This window comes from Salvelinus fontinalis, chromosome 42 (genome assembly GCF_029448725.1).
Source record: "Salvelinus fontinalis isolate EN_2023a chromosome 42, ASM2944872v1, whole genome shotgun sequence".
NCBI lineage: Eukaryota > Metazoa > Chordata > Actinopteri > Salmoniformes > Salmonidae > Salvelinus > Salvelinus fontinalis.
The window spans coordinates 1,078,448-1,100,167 of NC_074706.1; the positions used below are offsets into that span (position 1 = coordinate 1,078,448).

Consider the following 21,720-nt stretch of genomic DNA (forward strand, 5'->3'; position numbering starts at 1 on the left):
TTAGGGGTTACGTTAAGGTTATGGGAATGGTTAGCTCATATGTTAATTATATAGTTACAAAGTAGCTAAAAAGTAGTAAGTAGTTGCAAAGTTGCTAATAAGTTAAAAATACTGAAGTCGTCCATGATGTGTTTCGAACATGCAACCTTTTGGTTGATAGATGGTTGCGTCATATGGCCACCCATCCCCCTTCTTTTTTTTTGCCTTAACCTGTTGGGGATGGGGGCGCTGTTTAGACTATTTATGCTAATGTGGCTAATTTTTTAAACAGCTTCCCACAAAATCCTTGATCGTACAATATGCATATTATTATTATTATTGGATAGAAAACAGTCTATAGTTTCTATAGGAGTTGAAATTTTGTCTCTAAGTGGAACAGAGCCCATTCTACAGCAATTTCCCTGACATGGAGTCAGATTTGAGAAATGTTGGCCACTCTTCTGAAGTCATTTAAAAGGGCACTGTCGTTGCTATGACTATACGGACACTTCTTACGTCTTCCCCTGGATGCCTTTACGTGATGACGATTCCAACGGTGTCGATTGCGCGTTCACAGGCCCTACAAATCAAAAAACCCTGAAGCTAGTCATTCTTTGGGAGCTGCGTCATGAGCCTAGAGGACCCCGGCGCGCACCTGTTCCAAGCGTTAGTTTAGCCTGTTATATTTCTCCGGTCATCTTTTCACTCGTTATAGGAGTTAAAAACATCATAAGGTAGTTAATTTAAAGCGTTTTATAGCAATTTATATCCGTTTAGTGCGATTTTGGGACATTTATTTTTGCAACGATGTGAAAAGTTGGGCACGCTTTTCAGTTCATCCCGAACGCAGTTGACATTTCCACATGGCAAGAGGACAGCTTTCCACCAAAAGACGATTTCTCCCAAGAAAGGATCCTTTGCCCAAGATACTGATGGAAGAACAGCTCAAGGTAGGACATTTTTATTATGATAAATCGTGTTTCTGTCGAAACATTTTAGTGGCTTAGGACGCCATGTTTTTTGACGTAGCTTCGCTTGGCGCAAACTGTATTGAAAAGTAAGGATAAATTAAAAAATGTAATAACGCAATTGTATTAAGAATTAAATTGTCTATCAATCCCTGTCCACCCTATATTTTTTAGTCACGTTTATGAGTATTTATGTATAAGAGTAGATCACTGTCTAAGTGGCGCAAGGACATTTTCTTTACCAGCTTGTCTACATTTCACATTGTCTAACCATGATTTTGGTGGCTAAATATAAACATTTGCGATCAAACTCTATATGGAATGTGTAATATGATGTTACAGGAGTGTCATCGGAAGAATTCTGAGAAGGTTAGTGAAAAAATGAATATCTTTTGGCGATGTTGACTTTTATCGCTCACTTTGGCTAGAATCAATGCTGGGCTGCTAATTGCTATGTGCTAAGCTAATATAACGATTTATTGTGTTTTCGCTGTAAGACACTTAGAAAATCTGAAATATTGTCTGTATTCACAGGATCTGTGTCTTTCGATTCGTGTATGCTGTGTATTTTTACGAAATGTTTGATGATTAGTAGTTAGGTAAACACGTTGCTCATTGTAATTATTCTAGTCCATTTGTGATGGTGGGTGCAATTGTAAACTATGCCATCTACCTGAAATATGCACTTTTTTCTAACAAAACCTATCCCATACCATAAATATGTTATCAGACTGTCATCTAATGAGTTTTTTTGTTGGTTAGGGGCTATAAATATCTTAGTTTAGCCGAATTGGTGATGGCTACTGGTGTTGGTGGACAAATAAAAGATGGTGGAATATGCTAATGTGTTTTTAGGTAATAGATGTACATCTTTACATATTGTGTCTTCCCTGTAAAACATTTTAAAAATCGGAAATGTTGACTGGATTCACAAGATCTGTGTCTTTCATTAGCTGTATTGGACTTTAATGTGTGAAAGTTAAATATTTTAAAAATATATTTTTTTTGAATTTCGCGGCACTGGTTTTTCAGTGGGGGGGGGGGGGGTGCCGCTAGCGCCACGCTGATCCTAGACAGGTTAAGTAACCTTCTGTCTTATGTAACTATACCAAACGTAACATATCATAGTAATTTGAGTGCCACAGATTTACATTAACTATGTTACGTCTAGTCTTTAAGGTCAGGCTGTAAATTCACCCTTCAGGAGAATGAACGGTAGAGAAGAGGGATGCAGCCCTAGTGACTGACTTGACTACTTACCACACTCAGAGAAACTCTCGTCCAGTGCCACCTTCTCATTGGTCAGAACACTGACCCTGTTTCTCAACATGTCCCTGTCTTTAGTCAGGGCATTATTACGCTCCTGTAACTGTATTTTGTCATCTGTTTTCTCTGACTGGTCTCTCTCACTCTGTAACTGGTCTCTCTCACTCTGTAACTGGTCTCTCTCACTCTGTAACTGGTCTCTCTCCTTTAGTAACTGGTCTCTGTCCCTCAGTAACTGGTCTCTCTCACTCTGCAGCTGGTCTCTGTCCCTCAGTAACTGGTCTCTCTCCCTCTGCAGCTGGTCTCTCTCCCTCTGCAGCTGGTCTCTGTCAGTACACAGGTCAATGATAAGACTACTGGTGTCTGGCTGGTCTCTGTCTTGCGCCAGGCCGGTGGTGTTGTAACAGGCCTCTAACTGGTTTCTCTCTTCGTTAGAGCCGGCTGAAAAACAAAGAAGTTTGTTATGCGTCCCAAATGACACCCTATTCCTTCTGTAGTGCACTACCATGGACCAAAGCCCTATGTACCCTGGTCAAAAGTATTGCCCTTTAAAGAGGATAGGGTGCTATTTGAAACACAGTCCTGGTTGTGGTGTTTACATTGTACACCATGTTCAGTGATGTACACAAGGCCAAGTGTACCAGTTACAGTAGATACTACTTTTTCCATGGACCATGTCAACATAATTGTTTTGTGTCAACAATATTGACAAACTACCGTTCTCACAAGTTATGTAACATCAAGTCTGAATTGTGATCCTTGCACTGTAAGTACAGAACTATGGTGTGATAATGAAATACATATCTGTCCTATGGGCCCTGGTCAAAAGCAATGCACTACACATGGAACAGTGTCCCAAATGGGACCCTATCTCCTATATAGTGCACTACGTTTGACCATAGCACTAATAGTGTGTCATTTGGGACACAGCCTCACTCACAGAAAGCCAGTCTCAGGGATATGTTGAGAATGACTTGTAGAACACACAACCCTCCAAAACACACAGCAGCCAGCCTGTAGAGTCTTCTTCCATCTGGAGAGGAACACACACTTGCTGACACACACACACACACGTACACACACGGCGACAGACACACACACTCTGTTACACTCAATGAGGACAAGAGTAAGGAGTCAGGCGCAGAGAGCAAAGGTAATGGGGTAAACCACTTTTTAATGTCCAACCAGAATAACAACTGGTAACGTCAAAAACATTGGCGTAAAACTCCGACTTGAATAAAGTCCAAAACTGGAAAAATAAATGCAGACTGTGGAAAACCCCAATGAAAATAACAACCTCATATACAAACAGAGAGACAAGCCCGCACAAACATAAACGGGCTAAACGAACTTAAATAACACCACCCTAACAACGAAACAATAAACAGGTGAAATCAATTAGACAAAACCAAACGAAAAGGAAAAAGTAATCGGTGGCAGCTAGTAGACCGGCGACGACGACCGCCGAGCGCCACTCGAACAGGAAGGGAGGCCACCTCCGGTAATACTCGTTACACACACCATCATCACTAATGATTAAGATTAAAAGAGAACACACATCCCTAACTTATTCTGAGAACCAAACATTTCCAATGCGTCATTGGTTTTCCTCCATTGAGGGTAGGCAGCAACAGTTTGCTCAAGCTTGTGGTCATCTCCAATCTGATAAACAGGAAACTACTGTATGAAGAAATGACCAAAGTAATACAATATAGCCATAGAATGATTTAAAGGGTCAATTTGCGATTTCTATATATATTTTTTTTTACATAAATTTAAATTCATAATATTTACCGATTTAATTCTTGAAAAATGTAACTTAGTTAAACCTCATGAGCTTAGTTTAACTGTCTAGCCCCATCAGAACCCAAATATAAACTTGTTTTACCATGGAATTATAAACTATGGAATTGTAAACAAACACTGTGTAGCCTCAGATGGTTGAAACTGTCATTTTGATCTCGTAGGATGATCAGTCCTTGATAACATACTGTAGCTCTGTATAGGAATTTGAGAGTGGGTACATTTTTACAATGTAAAACTATGATTTATACCTGAAATATGCACATTTTTCATCTGATGAAGTTGTTTCTTGGTTAGTGACTAATTCTATCTCTATTTGGGGGTTTTGTGCAAGCTACCTGTGCTGTGAAAGAAATGTCTGTGCTTTTTTGTATTTGGTGGTGAGCTAACATAAATATACGTGGTGTTTTCGCTGTAAAACATTTAAAAAATCGGACATTGACGTTGGCTGGATTCACAAGATGTTTATCTTTCATTTGCTGTATTGGACTTGTTAATGTGTGACAGTTAAATATTTCTAAAAAATGTTGTTTAAATTTCGCGCACTGCCTTTTCAGTGGAATGTGGGGGGGGGGGGGGGGGCTAGACAGGTTAAACACTAGATGTTACTACATTTACATTTACATTTAAGTCATCTAGCAGACGCTCTTATCCAGAGCGACTTACAAATTGGAAAGTTCCTACATATTCATCCTACATACCATAGTGATTCATTAGTCCTTTAACAACTAGATGTTACTCCATACCATAGTGATTCATTAGTCCTTTAACAACTAGATGTTACTCCATACCATAGTGATTCATTAACAACTAGATGTTACTCCATACCATAGTGATTCATTAACAACTAGATATTACTCCATGCCATAGTGATTCATTAGTCCTTTAACAACTAGATGTTACTCCATGCCATAGTGATTCATTAGTCCTTTAACAACTAGATGCTGCTCCACACCATAGTGATTCATTAGTCCTTTAACAACTCGATGTTACTCCATACCATAGTGATTCATTAGTCCTTTAACAACTAGATGTCCTTAATGTTAAATTACAATATACTGTATGACAGTAACTGGTCTGTAGCTGGTCACTCTCCTCAGTCAGGTTGTAGTAACTGGCCAGTAACTGTTGTGTGTGTGTGTGTTTGTGTTTGTGTGTGTGTGTGTGTGTGTATGTGTATGTGTGCGCATGTGTAGCACATGTGGATGTGTGAAACCTACTCCTCAGCCTGAAGTGTCCTCACTTGCAACAGTGATTAGCTAACTTTTCACGTGGCGTTGACTGGTAAGACTCTTCAGGAGGGCTCAGTATAGATGGGCTCAGACATTTCCAACAACATACTGTGTTTCAGTCTAACAGGTCTATGTTAATACTACCCAGGTTCTTGTGATATCGTTACCTCTGCCTGCCCTGTGTCTGTCCCTGTGCCTTACTGTAAGTGACATTGTTTTTACTGAAACTGTCAAATCAACTCATCACTTTCCACCACGTGACTCCCACACTTTACCTTCTAATGGAAACATTTCTGTTTTCCACCGTGCATATGTTTTAAACATTTGATTCAGGTTATAATTGAAGCAATCATATATTTTAGTGGATAAAAAATGTGACCCTCTGAATTCACATATAGATCATACAGCATTACTGAGGCTTTGACACCCCAGCCTTCAAACTGAGGTCACGTTATGACTTGTACTCTGTGGCCAGCCACCTATTTCATCACATACATCACCAATGGCCTTATGACATATAGGGGCCTTTTGTCTTTTATACTGTCTGTGTGTTACGTCAGTGTGAAGAGTTATTCAGAAGTGTGTGACATCAGTGTAAGGAGTTATTCAGAAGTGTGTGACATCAGTGTAAGGAGTTATTCAGAAGTGTGTGACATCAGTGTAAGGAGTTATTCAGAAGTGTGTGGGGGAATTCTGTCTACATCTTTCTCAGAATTTTAAAAGGGAAGTATGTGTTTGTGTTATCTCAGTACTGTTCCGCCTTCTATGTGTGTCCAACTGCAGGTCACACTGTTTTTTGAAAACATTTATTTTTAACTAAGCATAAGCAGATGGCAATTTTGCGAATAAAAATAATGAAGAAGCATTTTACTGAGTACAGTATGATTACATACTCTCCTCTAAATCTAAAAAGATCAATTATTTGTCTTTTTTTCCTCCCTTCCTCATTCTCTTAATTTACTTCTTCCTCCTCTATGTCTCTCTCTGACACTAAGGCTCTATCTCAATTAGTCTTTCCTAGATTCCTCTCCTCCTATCTCCTCTGCTATCTCCTCTCCTCCTATCTCCTCTCTTCCTATCTCCTCTGCTATCTCTTCTACTCCTTCTCCAGCTGATCTCTCTTTTTAATCAGGTTGTTGTATCTGGTCTGTAGCTGGTCTCTCTTCTCAGTCAGGTTGTTGTATCTAGTCTGTAGCTGGTCTCTCTCCTCAGTCATGTTGTTGTAACTGGTCTGTAGCTGGTCACTTTACTCAGTCAGGTTGTGTCGTAACTGGTCTGTAGTTGGTCTCTCACGTCAGTCAGGTTGTTGTAATTGGTCTGTAGCTGGTCTCTCTTCTGAGTCAGGTTGTTGTAACTGGTCTGTAACTGGTCTCAGTCAGGGTGTTGCAATAACCTTTGTTGACTCAATAATCCATCTTAAATAACAGTATGATTACCTTTCTAACTGACTCCTAATGGTAATATCTACTGCATGATTACCTTTCTAACTGACTCCTAATGGTAATATCTACTGTATGATTACCTTTCTAACTGACTCCTTATGGTAATATCTACTGTATGATTACCTTTCTAACTGACTCCTAATGGTAATATCTACTGTATGATTACCTTTCTAACTGACTCCTAATGGTAATATCTACTGTATGATTACCTTTCTAACTGACTCCTAATGGTAATATCTACTGTATGATTACCTTTCTAACTGACTCCTAATGGTAATATCTACTGTGTGATTACCTTTCTAACTGACTCCTAATGGTAATATCTACTGTATGATTACCTTTCTAACTGTCTCCTAATGGTAATATCTACTGTATGATTACCTTTCTAACTGACTCCTAATGGTAATATCTACTGTATGATTACCTTTCTAACTGACTCCTAATGATAATATCTACTGTATGATTACCTTTCTAACTGACTATAATGGTAATATCTACTGTATGATTCTAACTTCACTGACTAGTAGTTGAGTAGGTGCTCTGATGTGCATCTCCACCAGGTTCCTCTCTGATGACTGTCTGTTGTCCACTAACATTGATATATACAAGTATCCAATCACCTTCACTCAGGAAGTTAAACATGACAGATTATTCAAAATAGAGTGATATAACATGATGGGTTCATGAAAACAAGTAGTGACGAGTGCAGCCTTTCATCCTGTCATTTTGACTGGCCTGTTTGTGGCTTCCCCAGCCTTCAAATGGAGTTCACATTATGGCTCGTACTCTCTCTATGCCACCGATAGGGGCCCTTTTCTGTTATCTATGCTGTCTGTGTGTGACATCAGTGTGAAGAGTTATTCAGAGGTGTGTGTGGGACATCTGTCTGCATCTTTTTCAGAAAAGGGGAACTTCACGTGTGTGTGTGTGTGTGTGTGTGTGTGTGTGTGTGTGTGTGTGTGTGTGTCTGTGTGTGTGTCTGTGTGTGTGTCTGTGTGTGTGTTTGCCTGCGTGCAGTGTGTATCCTCTCAGTACTGTTCTGCCTTCCGTCGGTGTCCAAAAGCAAGTCACATTTTTTTAACAATTCAATCACATTCAATCAGGAAGCTGGTAAACCTGCTAGGTTCCTTTCTTACTTAATCTGATCCTCATCTACTTACTAGACATTTATACTAATAATTGATTATGAAAAAAGCACATGCCTATGGCAAATCACATAACACGTTTTTTTTTAAAACAATGAATACTGTCAGGACCCGGTTATGAACTCGGATCTCCGGTGTGAGAAACAGTCACTTAGTAAACTGAGCCACTAATAGTCGGCAGAACCCAGAAGATGAGGCAGACACAGCAGTACTAGAGACGGTGGTTTAATAAAGTAAAAAGGAAAAGATCTTCAGGCAAAAAATATAAATCCACAACGTCAAAAGTAATTCCAAGAGAAAAAATGTATATCCTCCAAGACACAAGGAAAAATCCACAAAGTGGTAAGAACAGCAGGGAAAAAACAAACCTCAAAAGAATAATCAAAAATAAACACGAACAAAACCAGAGTACCTCAAGAAAATCCAACTAGAGAAACAAAAGTTCACAGCATGGCTGGGGCTGGGTGCTAACATACAAACACAGAGCAAAGAACTGAGGAACACTAAGGGTTTAAATACTTTCAAGGGAAATGAGGCACAGGTGCAAATAATAACTGGAACAAGGGAAAAAACAAAAGGGTCAAAAAAGCACAATGGGGGCATCTAAAACCTGAACCTGAACAATCCTGGCCAAATCCTGACAGAATACAATAATTTTACAGATGACAGTATGTCTACACACTGTTTAACTAGAGAGAGAGGCATTAGCACTGTAGCACTATCATATAATGAGATGCTGCATAACTCTTCACAAATCCTGTTATGTTGAGAGGTAAATGATATGTCAGAATATTTATATACAGGCTCAGAAAACCCAATATTAACATCAGCACAGTCCTAGTTACAGTTTCTCCTGGTTCACAACCATTATCAGGTTGTTTTGCCCCTCAGTACAGTTCCTACAGTGTGTTGGTGTGTCTTAGAGAGAGAGAGTGAAGAAAGTTGTGTTCACTGTAGGTGCTGTATGTGTGTGTCTTAGAGAGAGAGAATGAAGTTATGTTCACTGTAGGTGCTGTATGTGTGTGTGTCTTAGAGAGAGAGAGAGAATGAAGTTGTGTTCACTGTAGGTGCTGTATGTGTGTGTGTCTTAGAGAGAGAGAGAGAATGAAGTTGTGTTCACTGTAGGTGCTGTATGTGTGCACATCCTCCCACCAGCCTCCTCTGTTGTCACGGTGATGTTAAACCACTTTCTCACAGATCCAGTAACGATTGTGTAAACATGACTGGTCATTCCATGCCTTTGCAGGACGCCATGTTTCTGTGTTCAGCTCAACACAGTCCTCCTCCCCATTTGCTGGGTTGTCACCACCATTATCAGGCTGCTGTGTGTACCAGTAACTACAGATTAAACAAGACAGAGAAAATTAAAAAATAAACATTGTATTTTGTCACATGAGCGAAATAGAACAGGTGTAGACTTCACCATGAAATGCCTAGTTACGGGTCCTTCCCATCAGTGCAGAGTTAAAGAGTGAGAAAAAATTAATAAAACATTTGCTAAATAATAAAAAGAAAATAGTAACACAACAAAACAAAAAGTGACGAGGCAATTAGAATAGAGAATAAACAGAGTAGCACAGTGAGTGTGAAGATTGTGAAAGTGTCTGTGTGTAACTGCGGGTAGAGTCTAGTGAGTGTGTGGGTAGAGTCTAGTGAGTGTGTGGGTAGAGTCTAGTGAGTGTGTGGGTAGATTCTAATGAGTGTGTGGGTAGATTCTAATGAGTGTGTGGGTAGAGTTTAGTGAGTGTGTGGGTAGAGTTTAGTGAGTGTGTGGGTAGATTCTAGTGAGTGTGTGGGTAGAGTCTTGTGAGTGTGTGGGTAGAGTCTAGTGAGTGTGTGGGTAGAGTCTAGTGAGTGTGTGGGTAGATTCTAGTGAGTGTGTGGGTAGATTCTAGTGAGTTTGTGGGTAGATTCTAGTGAGTGTGTGGGTAGATTCTAGTGAGTGTGTGGGTAGAGTCTAGTGAGTGTGTGGGTAGAGTCTAGTGAGTGTGTGGGTAGAGTCTAGTGAGTGTGTGGGTAGAGTCTAGTGAGTGTGTGGGTAAAGTCTAGTGAGTGTGTGGGTAAAGTCTAGTGAGTGTGTGGGTAGAGTCTAGTGAGTGTGTGGGTAGAGTCTAGTGAGTGTGTGGGTAGAGTCTAGTGAGTGTGTGGGTAGAGTCTAGTGAGTGTGTGGGTAGACTCTAGTGAGTGTGTGGGTAGACTCTAGTGAGTGTGTGGGTAGATTCTAGTGATTGTGTGGGTAGAGTTTAGTGAGTGTGTGGGTAGAGTTTAGTGAGTGTGTGGGTAGATTCTAATGAGTGTGTGGGTAGATTCTAATGAGTGTGTGGGTAGATTCTAATGAGTGTGTGGGTAGAGTCTAGTGAGTGTGTGGGTAGAGTCTAGTGAGTGTGTGGGTAGAGTCTAGTGAGTGTTTGGGTAGATTCTAGTGAGTGTGTGGGTAGATTCTAGTGAGTGTGTGGGTAGATTCTAGTGAGTGTGTGGGTAGATTCTAGTGAGTGTGTGGGTAGATTCTAGTGAGTGTGTGGGTAGAGTTTAGTGAGTGTGTGGGTAGAGTTTAGTGAGTGTGTGGGTAGAGTTTAGTGAGTGTGTGGGTAGATTCTAGTGAGTGTGTGGGTAGAGTTTAGTGAGTGTGTGGGTAGATTCTAATGAGTGTGTGGGTATAGTCTAGTGAGTGTGTGGGTAGAGTCTAGTGAGTGTGTGGGTAGAGTCTAGTGAGTGTGTGGGTAGAGTCTAGTGAGTGTGTGGGTAGAGTCTAGTGAGTGTGTGGGTAGAGTCTAGTGAGTGTGCGGGTAGAGTCTAGTGAGTGTGCGGGTAGAGTCTAGTGAGTGTGCGGGTAGAGTCTAGTGAGTGTGCGGGTAGAGTCTAGTGAGTGTGCGGGTAGAGTCTAGGGAGAGTGCGGGTAGAGTCTAGGGAGTGTGTGGGTAGAGTCTAGGGAGTGTGTGGGTAGAGTCTAGGGAGTGTGTGGGTAGAGTCTAGTGAGTGTGCGGGTAGAGTCTAGTGAGTGTGCGGGTAGAGTCTAGGGAGTGTGTGGGTAGAGTCTAGTCTTCAGAGTCTTCAGGACCAACAACCAAAACATATTTTGTATTTTTATGACAGTGCTCGTGGAATGACATCTATGAGTGGAAACAATAGTTTAATGAACATGATTTGTAGCAATATGTAAATAGTTAAAAAGTCTCTATCACACCTGGATGGCCAAATCTCACCTTGTTGTCATTGGATTATGAACAACCCAGAGAATCAGTTCTACTAATTAAACTGAGGTCAGTGTTATTATAGAGCACTAGTCTCTTACCTTGGGGTGGTCAGTGTTATTATAGAGCACTAGTCTCTTACCTTGGGGTGGTCAGTGTTATTATAGAGCAGTAGTCTCTTACCTTGGGGTGGTCAGTGTTATTATAGAGCAGTAGTGTCTTACCTTGGGGTGGTCAGTGTTATTATAGAGCACTAGTCTCTTACCTTGGGGTGGTCAGTGTTATTATAGAGCAGTAGTGTCTTACCTTGGGGTGGTCAGTGTTATTATAGAGCAGTAGTCTCTTAACTTGGGGTGGTCAGTGTTATTATAGAGCAGTAGTGTCTTACCTTGGGGTGGTCAGTGTTATTATAGAGCAGTAGTCTCTTAACTTGGGGTGGTCAGTGTTATTATAGAGCAGTAGTCTCTTACCTTGGGGTGGTCAGTGTTATTATAGAGCAGTAGTGTCTTACCTTGGGGTGGTCAGTGTTATTATAGAGCAGTAGTCTCTTAACTTGGGGTGGTAAGTGTTATTATAGACCAGTAGTCTCTTATCTTGGTGTGGTCAGTGTTATTACAGAGCAGTAGTCTCTTACCTTGGGGTGGTCAGTGTTATTATAGAGCAGTAGTCTCTTACCTTGGGGTGGTCAGTGTTATTATAGAACAGTATTCTCTTACCTCGGGGTGGTCAGTGTTATTATAGAGCAGTAGTCTCTTACCTTGGGGTGGTCAGTGTTATTAGAGTAGTAGTCACTTACCTTGGGGTGGTCATTGTTATTATAGAGCTGTAGTCTCTTACCTTGGGGTGGTCAGTTATTATAGAACAGTAGTCTCTCACCTCGGGGTGGTCGGTGTTATTATAGAGCAGTGGTCTCTTACGTTGGGGTGGTCAGTGTTATTATAGAACAGTAGTCTCTTACCTCGGAGTGGTCAGTTTTATTAGAGCAGTAGTCTCTTACCTTGGGGTGGTCAGTGTTATTATAGAGCAGTAGTCTCTTACCTCGGAGTGGTCAGTGTTATTAGAGCAGTAGTGTCTTACCTTGGGGTGGTCAGTGGTGTGCCGTCCACCCATTTCCAGGTCCCCTCAGTAACAGAGTCAGTCAGACCAATCCAGGCTCCCTTAGTAAGGCCAAAGAGAAACTCCTGTTGGTGAGAAAGATACTGATATTGTCAACTACTATAGACTATATGTGTTAAATACTGGAAGATACATATGTACTGGCCCTAGGTGTAGCTGGTGTAGAGAGTCAGGTGCAGGACAGCAGACATGAGTCATCAAACGTACTTTACTCAAAAGGTAAAATATATAAAGTAAGAAATCCACGTACACCATGACAGACCGAAAATACAAATAAACAATCACCCACAAAAAACCATGGGGGGGGACAGAGGGTTAAATAATGAACAGGTGATTTTGGGATTGAAAACAGGTGTGTGAAACAAAGACAAAACAAATGGAAAATTAAAAGTGGATTGGCGTTAGCTAGAAAGCCGGTGACGTCGACCGCAGAACGGCGCCTGAACAAGGAGAGGAACCGACTTCGGTGGAAGACGTGACAATATAACTGACCAAGGCATGTTTGATTCTGTCTTTCACCTGTTCCTTATCACTGTTTACGATCACCAGGTCTGCTCCTCTCTGCAGACAGTCCTGTCTGCTCTCCCTCCAGGGTTTTTTCACAGTAGACAGGAAGTACCAACTGGATTCCAACTTAATCTGCCAGCCTTCAGGATAGGTTTGTTCTACAAAACAGAAACATGAATTGTCATCTTATTATTCTGCATCTATTATTGTAGAGTACAAACACAACTTGACTGCATATTAGATATGTGATGTTATGATAATTTATTAGGTGAACTCACTCAGATTAGAGAACTTTGCCATGAGATCATTGTTCTCCCTCTTTTGCTTGTCTCTCTCTTTAGTCAGCGTGTTGTAACTGGTCTGTAGCTGGTCTCTCGCTTTAGTCAGGGCATTGTAACTGGTTTGTAGCTTGTCTCTCTCTTTAGTCAGGGTGTTGTAACTGGTCTGTAGCTGGCCTCTCTCTTTAGTCAGGGTGTTGTAACTGGTCTGTAGCTGGTCTCCCTTTTTAGTCAGAATGTTGTAACTGGTCTGTAGCTGGTCTCTCTTTTCAGTCAGGGTGTTATAACTGGTTTGTAGCTGATCTCTCTCTTCAGTCAGGGTGTTGTAACTGGTCTGTAGCTGGTCGTTCTCTGCAGTCACATTGCCTCTATTATCTGGAAAGGATTGATACATATGGTTGATTTACTCACGAAAGAGAAATTCAATAATATCTAAGTGCATATTCCATGATAATGACTGAGATGATTGGCATGAAGTTTGAACATTTCACCAGTAAAACGTGATGAATTATCATTAAAGATTTACATTGATTTTTACAGTCTATTTGAAATGAGGTATGCCTATCTTGGTGCTGGAAGGTGTTGAAAATATAACATGTTCTTGAGACAATGTGGATATAGTCAGATGTTGTTATCTGAGGACGCATTTTATGTATATTCTATAAAGAGATTCAAAAGGTGCCATCTGTCGGTACAAACTCTGATCGATAAATGATGATGTCATAAACAAGTATCACTACACCGCTGGTTACAAAAGACATGATTGACATCAAGGAAAGAGGAGAGACAATCAGCTGATCATTCATGTTGATGATTGATGTAAATCGGATTTCACTGATTGTCACTGATTGTGATTTAATCTTCACTGCTCTCAAATAATAACTTCAGAAAATATACCTTCATGGTCCCGCTTTAAATGACGTTAAGCTTTAAAAAAGCTTCAAAAAGCCTTTATAATAGCTTCATTAGCACTACATACATGTGTTCTACAGCATCTAAAAGCATATGTTATGCTTTATAAAGGGTTCATAAATGTGTCTTAACTGTTTGACATTATAACCCATGTCAAATGTGACATAACCCCACTATGTTGAATATGATATAAACATATAAAGGGTGACATGTTGTGCTGAAGGATGAAACACACTCTAAAGTCAAGTAATTTTAGTCACCTTACACCTAATCTTGTTCCAAGACACTTCCGCCCAAATGCTCAGGTCTGGTGGACCAACGCATCAAGCTTGGCCTTCATTAGTTAGGGTTTGGTTTAAAAGCACATTTTAATAAATAAAATTTTTTTGGGGGGGGCAGTGTTTAGCCATAATAATGACTTTGTGGATGTGTTAACTACTGACGACCAGGGGGAATGTTTTTGCTAGCAGTCCAAACTTGTTTAGCATTATGTAGTCCAAATATGGCATGATACCACTATTTGTATCTATTTGCATGACTTTCTATGGGGGACTTTTATTTTGAAGGCAAACATTGAATTCAAGAGGTCAGTGAAATGTAACTTCCTGTTGACATCTCGCTTCTACAAAATTGTCACAAAAAAACAACAACTAATGAAACATTTCGCTAGTTAATTTTTTTGTTCACTACTTCATGACTGACATCATATCTAAGTTTGCACTTTTAAAATAGCAAAGCCAGAAAAAAAACCATGTGCTGTCACCACCAGGAAGTGATATCACACTGATCTCTCATCACACTGTCCTCTGACTGCAGCTAAAATGAAAGTAACAGGATATGGTCATCACTAGTTACCACAGCCACAAAGTAATAAAACCTGCCTATTACTACAATTTCTCTTCTTAAAATGTGATTTTGAATGTAACCCTAACCTTAAACACACTGCTAACCCTACCCTTAAATTAAGACCAAAAAACTATTTGTAATTATTTTTACAACCACATGAAACATGAAAGTAACATTTTGTACTGTTTAAAAAGTTTGTAACGTGCATAAGTACAATGTATGTCTTAGAATAGTAAATAACATTGTTAACTAATTGTTTCATGAGTTTTAGGATCAAGTTGGAAAACGTGTTGACAACAAGGTGGTAGGGGCTTAGCTACATAGCTAGTGGATAATGAAGGGATGCTAGCTAGCTAGTGACTAATGGTTATAAAATAGTTATTGCTGTGAGTCTAAAAAGGGGAGTTTAATTTTAGTCTTTGTTCACTGTCAATAAAATCAAGATGTCTTTCTATTGTTTATAATAGTAGGATTCTTCAGCAAAGTCCTCAGTACTGTTTTCTTATTTTCTAGAAAATGGAAATACAATTTTCCTTTCAATTTCCTTTAAATGTTTCCGTATTATTTTCCTTTAAAGTTATGAATGTTTTTATAAGGGCTTTATGCGTTATGGGAAAATAGAAATGACAGTACATTGACTGCATAGAATTCATACATAGCTAAAGTAAGATTGTTCATGTTTTTATAATAGATCAGAGTGGCAAACTGCACGGTTACAGTGCATTCGGAAAGTATTCAGACCCCTTGACTTTTTCCACATTTTGATACGTTACAGCCTTATTGTACAATGAATTTAAAAAAAATACAAATCCTCAGCCTACACATAGTACCTCATAATGACAAATTTGTGCAAATGTATTAAATATAAAAAACAGAAAAACCTTATTTACGTAAGTATTCAGACCCTTTGCTATGAGACTCGAAATTGAGCTCAGGTGCATCCTGTTTCCAGTGATCATCCTTGAGATGTTTCTACAACTTGATTGGAGTCCACCTGTGGAAAATTCAATTGTTTGGACCTGATTTGGAAAGGCACACACCTGTCTACATAAGGTCCCACAGTTGACAGTGCCTGCCCGGCCAAACTGAGCAATCGGGGGAGAAGAGCCTTGGTCAGGGAGGTAACCAAGTACCCGATGGTCACTCTGACAGAGCTCCAGAGTTGCATAGATGGTTGTCCTTCTGGAAGGTTCTCCCATCTCCACAGAGGAACTCTGGAGGTTTGTCAGAGTGACCATCAAGTTCTTGGTCACCTGACCAAGGCCCTTCTTCCCCGATTGCTCATTTTGGCCAAGCGGTCAGCTCTAGGAAGAGTCTTGGTGTTTCCAAACTCCTTCCATTTAGGAATGATGGAGGCCACTGTGTTCTTGGGGACCTTCAATGCTGCAGAAATGTCTTGGTACCCTTCCCCAGATCTGTGCCTCGACACAATCCTGTCTCAGAGCTCTATGGACAATTCCTTTGACCTCTTGGCTTGTTTTTTTGCTCTGACATGCACTGTCAACTGTGGGACCTTATATAGACAGGTGTATGCCTTTCCAAATCATGTCCAATCAATTGAATTTACCACAGGTGGACTCCAATCACGTTGTAGAAACATCTCAAGGATGATGAATAGAAACAGGATGCACTTTAGCTCAATTTCAAGTTTCAAAACAAAGGGTCTGAATACTTATGTATATAAGGTATTTCTGTTTTTTTAATGTGTAATACATTTGCAAACATTTCAAAAAAACTGTTTTCACTTTGTCATTATAGGGTATTGTGTGTAGATTGCTGAAGATTTAACATTTAATCCATTTTAGAATAAGGCTGTAACGTAACAAAATGTGGAAAAAGTCAAGTGGTCTGAATGCTTTCTGAAGGCACTCTGTTTTCACTTAGTTGACAATGGAAGTTCTACTGCTGCATTGGCTTATAGGACATCTCTCAGTGCACTCATTTATTTAGGCGCCAATGAATCACGGTGTATAAATGTGTCCACAATGCAGAGTCTGCTTGGTAGCTTAGCTTTTAAGAGCGGTGGGCCAGTATACAACAGTTTTCTGGTTTGAATCCCTGAACCAACTATGTGAAAAATCTGCCGATGTGCCCTTGAGCAAAAGTAATTCATTATAAAAGGGTATAGGGTCCCAAATGGAATATTGTTCAAAATTTAACAGGGTCCCGAATGGCACCCTATTCCCTACACCCTACACCCTACCCTAGTGCACTGTCCAAAGTACTGTGCTAATACGGTGTCATTTGGGATACAACCTCACTCACAGAAAGACAGTCTCAGGGAGATGTTGACACACAGCACTCCTAAACACACAGCAGCCATCCTGTAGAGTCTTAGTCTTCCATCTGCAGAGAAACACACACACACACACCATCCTACATTATGATTACAAACAGAACAAACATCATCCTACATCACTACTGATTATCATTAGAATTCCGATAACCAAACCACCCCCCCCCCCCGATTTAGGGTTGGTAGCGACCGTTTGCTCAAGAGTGCTGACATCTCAATTCTGATAAACAGGAAGCTACTTTATGAAGAAATTACCAAAATTACACAATATAGCTAAAGTATGACTTAAAGAGGATATCTGCGATTGCTGCTTAAATTTTGGGGACTTTTAAATGTATGATACTTACCCATTCATTCTTCATGAATGTAACTTATAAATGCCTCATGAGCTTAGTTTTACTTTCTAAACCTATCAGGACACAAAATACACACTGAGTGGAGAAACATAACCACTCTAAAATGCATAGACAGAGCTTTGTATGCACGGACTGACCATCCATCAGCTCAAAATGATTGTTTCAACCAGATGACCTATGCAGAAATCGCTCCGCCATTTCCTGGTTGCTAAAATTCTAATGTGTTTATGTGACAAAACAAGCAGTCATTGTGTAAAATAAATATTGTATATTCAGCTGTTTGAAGTTGCTGTACAAAACCGAAAGTAAAAGATGCAAAAATGCAAATTCAGAAAGGGAAGCATAGAAATAGCACACATAGAACAGATCTACCGCTTCTTAGACTTGCTTCCGATGGGAACGAAAGATCTATAACATTTCTATGTGAATTTGGTCTGGTCGGCCGAAAATGTACTGTAGCTTTATGGCAATACAGAGTTTGTACGATTGCATATTTTACAATTCCAGAGTAAACAAGCTTACACTGAGCATACATAGCTCTTCTGTATATGAAATTGAGAGTGGTTACGTTTCTCCAGCCCCTCAGCGGTTTACCAAAAACAGTGGCGGGGTGTCTACTTTGTTGTTGTTGTTTAAAAAGGTTATTTTCAATTGATGGAATTCAAATAGTTACAGTTACTGAAGGGAAACGAAACACATGCATTTTAGTGTACGTGACCCCAGCGTGTTGTAAACTCCACGTTTCGTACCAACTGAACCACCCAGAAGACAGAACACTCAAAAAGATACAGTTATTTGTCCTTACCTGAGAGATGGGTCTCAGTCTTCACGCTCCTCATTGTTCTGTTCCGGTTTTCTTCGTTAATCTTGTTTAATTCAATCACCTGTTTGTTGACATAGTTCGCCATCTTAATTAACTAACCGTACCGAATATCAATAATTACCCAAATCAATCAATGAATCCAGTATTCAGTCTGTCTGACCTCTTATTGTAATATCTATGAGTCTAACTTACTTTACTTACAGTATTAACTGTACTTCTCTGTTTTCTGTCTGTGTCCAACAGCTGGATGTTTCAAGGCTCTATCCACCAATAAGAAGGCTGTAGGTGTCAGGAGGTTTCAAGGCTCTATCCACCAATAAGAAGGAGACTCTTGAGATATGTTCCAAATGGCACCCTATTCTCTATACAGTCACTTCATAGGGAAATAGGATACCATTTGGGACATAAACTTGTTAAGAACTAAGCTATCTTTAATTTGCTGTCCAACATGTATTTTTTAGTAAAGTCTATGAATAGTTATTTGATTAGATTAGGTGCCTCTCCAAGATTTCTCCGGACATTTGTATTGCATTTTGCCTAGTATTCACATTGTATAACCACGATTTGTGCCGCTAAATATGCACATTTTCGAACAAACCATATATGTATTGTGTAATATGATGTTGTAGGACTGTCATCTGAAGAAGTTTATGAAGGTTAGTGAAATAATTAATATCTTTTGCTGGTTTTGTCGCTATCTTTACCGTTGCCTTGAATCAATGCTGTTGTGTGGTTGGCTATTGTAGTAAGCTAATATAATGCTATATTGTGTTTTCGCTGTAAAACACTTAAAGAATCTGAAATATTGGCTGGATTCACAAGATGTTTGTCTTTAATTTGCTGAACACCGTGTATTTTTCATAAATATTTTATGATGAGTATTTAGGTATTTCAATTTGGTCTCTGTAATTGTTCTAGCTGCTTCGGTGCTATTTCCGATTGTAGCTGCAATGTAAAACTATGATTTATACCTCAAATATGCACATTTTTCGAACAAAACATAGATTTATTGTATAACTTGCTATAAGACTGTCATCTGATGAAGTTGTTTCTTGGTTAGTTTGGTTGGTTCTTGGTTGGTTTTGTGCAAGCTACCTGTGCTGTGAAAAATGTCTGTGCTTTTTTGTATTTGGTGGTGAGCTAATATAAATATACGTGGTGTTTTCGCTGTAAAACATTTTAAAAATCGGACATGTTGGCTGGATTCACAAGATGTGTACCTTTCATTTGCTGTATTGGACTTGTTAATGTGTGAAAGTTAAAAATTTCAAAAAAATATCTTTTGAATTTCGCGCCCTGCACTTGGACGGGCTGTTGTCATAAGTGTACCGACACCGCCCTGCAGCCATAACAGGTTAACCTGTTGAGGATGGGGGCGCTGTTGTGACTATTTATGCTAATCGTGTAATTTTTGAAACGGCTTCCCACAAAATCCTTGATCGTACAATATGCATATTATTATTATTATTGGATAGAAAACAGTCTATAGTTTCTATAGGAGTTGAAATTTTGTCTCTAAGTGGAACAGAGCCCATTCTACAGCAATTTCCCTGACATGGAGTCAGATTTCAGAAATTTTGGCCCCTGATCTGGAGTCAGTTAAAAGGGCACTGTTATTGCTATGAGTATACGGACACTGCTTACGTCTTCCCCTGGATGCCTTTATGTGATGACGATTTGAATGGGGTCGATTGCGCGTTCACAGGCACTACAAATTAAAAAACCCTGAGGCTAGTCACTCTTTTGGAGCTGCGTCATGCGCCTAGAGGACACCGACCCGCACCTGTTCCAAGCATTAGTGGAGGGAGTAATATTACTCGGGTCATGTTTCTACTCGTTATGGGAGTTAAAAACATCATAAGGTAGTTAATTTAAAGCGTTTTATAGCAATTTATATCCGTTTAGTGCGATTTTGGGACATTTATTTCTGAAACGCTGTGAATTGCTGGGCACGCTTCCAGTTCATCCCGAACGCAGTTGGCATTTCCACATGGCAAGAGGACAGCTTTCCACCAAAAGACGATTACTCCCAAGAAAGGATCCTTTGCCCAAGATACTGATGGAAGAACAGCTCAAAGTAGGACATTTTTATTATGATAAATCGTGTTTCTGTCGAAAAATGTTAGTGGCTTAGGACGCCATGTTTTTTGACGTAGCTTCGCTTGGCGCAAACTGTATTGAAAAGTAAGGATAAATTAAAAAATGTAATTCCGCGATTGTATTAAGAATTAAATTGTCTATCAATCCCTGTCCACTCTATATTTTTTAGTCACGTTTATGAGTATTTATGTATAAGAGTAGATCACTGTCTAAGTGGCGCACGGACATTTTCTCACCAGCTTGGCTACATTTCACATTGTCTAACCATGATTTTGGTGGCTAAATATAAACATTTTCGATCAAACTCTATATGGATTGTGTAATATGATGTTACAGGAGTGTCATCTGAAGAAGTCTGAGAAGGTTAGTGAAAAAATTAATATATTTTGGCGATGTTGACTTTTATCGCTCACTTTGGCTAGAATCAATGCTGGGCTGCTATGTGCTATGTGCTATGCTAATATAACGATTTATTTATTTTTCTTGGTTAGGGGCTATAAATATCTTAGTTTAGCCGAATTGGTGATAGCTACTGGTGTTGGTGGACAAATAAAAGATGGTGGATTGTGCTAATGTGTTTTTAGGTAATAGATGTACATCTTTACATATTGTGTCTTCCCTGTAAAACATTTTAAAAAATCGGACATGTTGGCTGGATTCACAAGATCTGTGTCTTTCATTAGCTGTATTGGACTTTAATGTGTGAAAGTTAAATATTTAAAAAAAAAAATTTTTTTGAATTTCGCGGCTCTGCCTTTTCAGTGGGGGGGGGGGGGGAGTGCCGCTAGCGGCACCCTCATCCTAGACAGGTTAATGCAATCGCCGTGTTAGAATTCTAAAAATAACTTCATTACGACATCCAGCTTACGTTATGGCGAGAGAGTGCCCAAAATCTGGGCGCAAACTATTAGTAAACATGTTCGACAGATATATGAAATAGCATCATAAGTGGTTCCTACTTTTGATGATCTTCCATCAGAATGTTGTACAAGGGGTCCTTTGTCGTGAACAATCGTTGTTTGGTTTTAGAACGTCCTCTTCTCCAGTCAATTAGCACGGAAAGCTAGTAAAGTGGCGCGAAGCTCTCCTTCCTGAACAAAGGCACACAACGCAACACGCGTAACAACCCAATAAAAAATTCAGTAATCTAATAAAACTATATTGAAAAAACATACTTTACGATGACATTGTCACATTTATCAAATAAAATCAGAGCCGGAGATAGTAGTCGCCTATAACGACAGCTTTTCAGAAGGCAATCCCAGGTGCCTCCTCGCGTCTTCCTGAAAACAGGATATTGGTGTCCCGTCATGCCAAGAGGTCTTATTCGACCTCAGATCAAGTTATACACTTCATTTCTTCTCTCACTCCATATTGACATCTAGTGGAAGGCGTATGAAGTGCATGTATACTAATACATATCAAGCACAGTTATAGGCAGGCCCTAGAACAGAGCATTG

General features: G+C 39.7%; 1 protein-coding gene across 1 annotated transcript in view; it reads right to left on the reverse strand.

Annotated features, from left to right (window-relative positions):
- Positions 1 to 8,018: 8,018 nt before the first annotated feature.
- LOC129841305 (C-type lectin domain family 4 member M-like) overlaps positions 8,019 to 21,720 on the reverse strand; it is a 74,466-nt gene continuing 60,764 nt past the window's right edge. Inside the window, exons 3-6 of the mRNA XM_055909513.1 lie at positions 12,928 to 13,302; positions 12,662 to 12,807; positions 12,104 to 12,207; positions 8,019 to 9,173 (exon numbers count right to left, since the gene is read on the reverse strand). Of these exons, the coding sequence (XP_055765488.1) occupies positions 9,014 to 9,173; positions 12,104 to 12,207; positions 12,662 to 12,807; positions 12,928 to 13,302 (785 nt within the window). The 3' untranslated portion in view covers positions 8,019 to 9,013. The remainder of the gene's footprint in view (positions 9,174 to 12,103; positions 12,208 to 12,661; positions 12,808 to 12,927; positions 13,303 to 21,720) is intronic.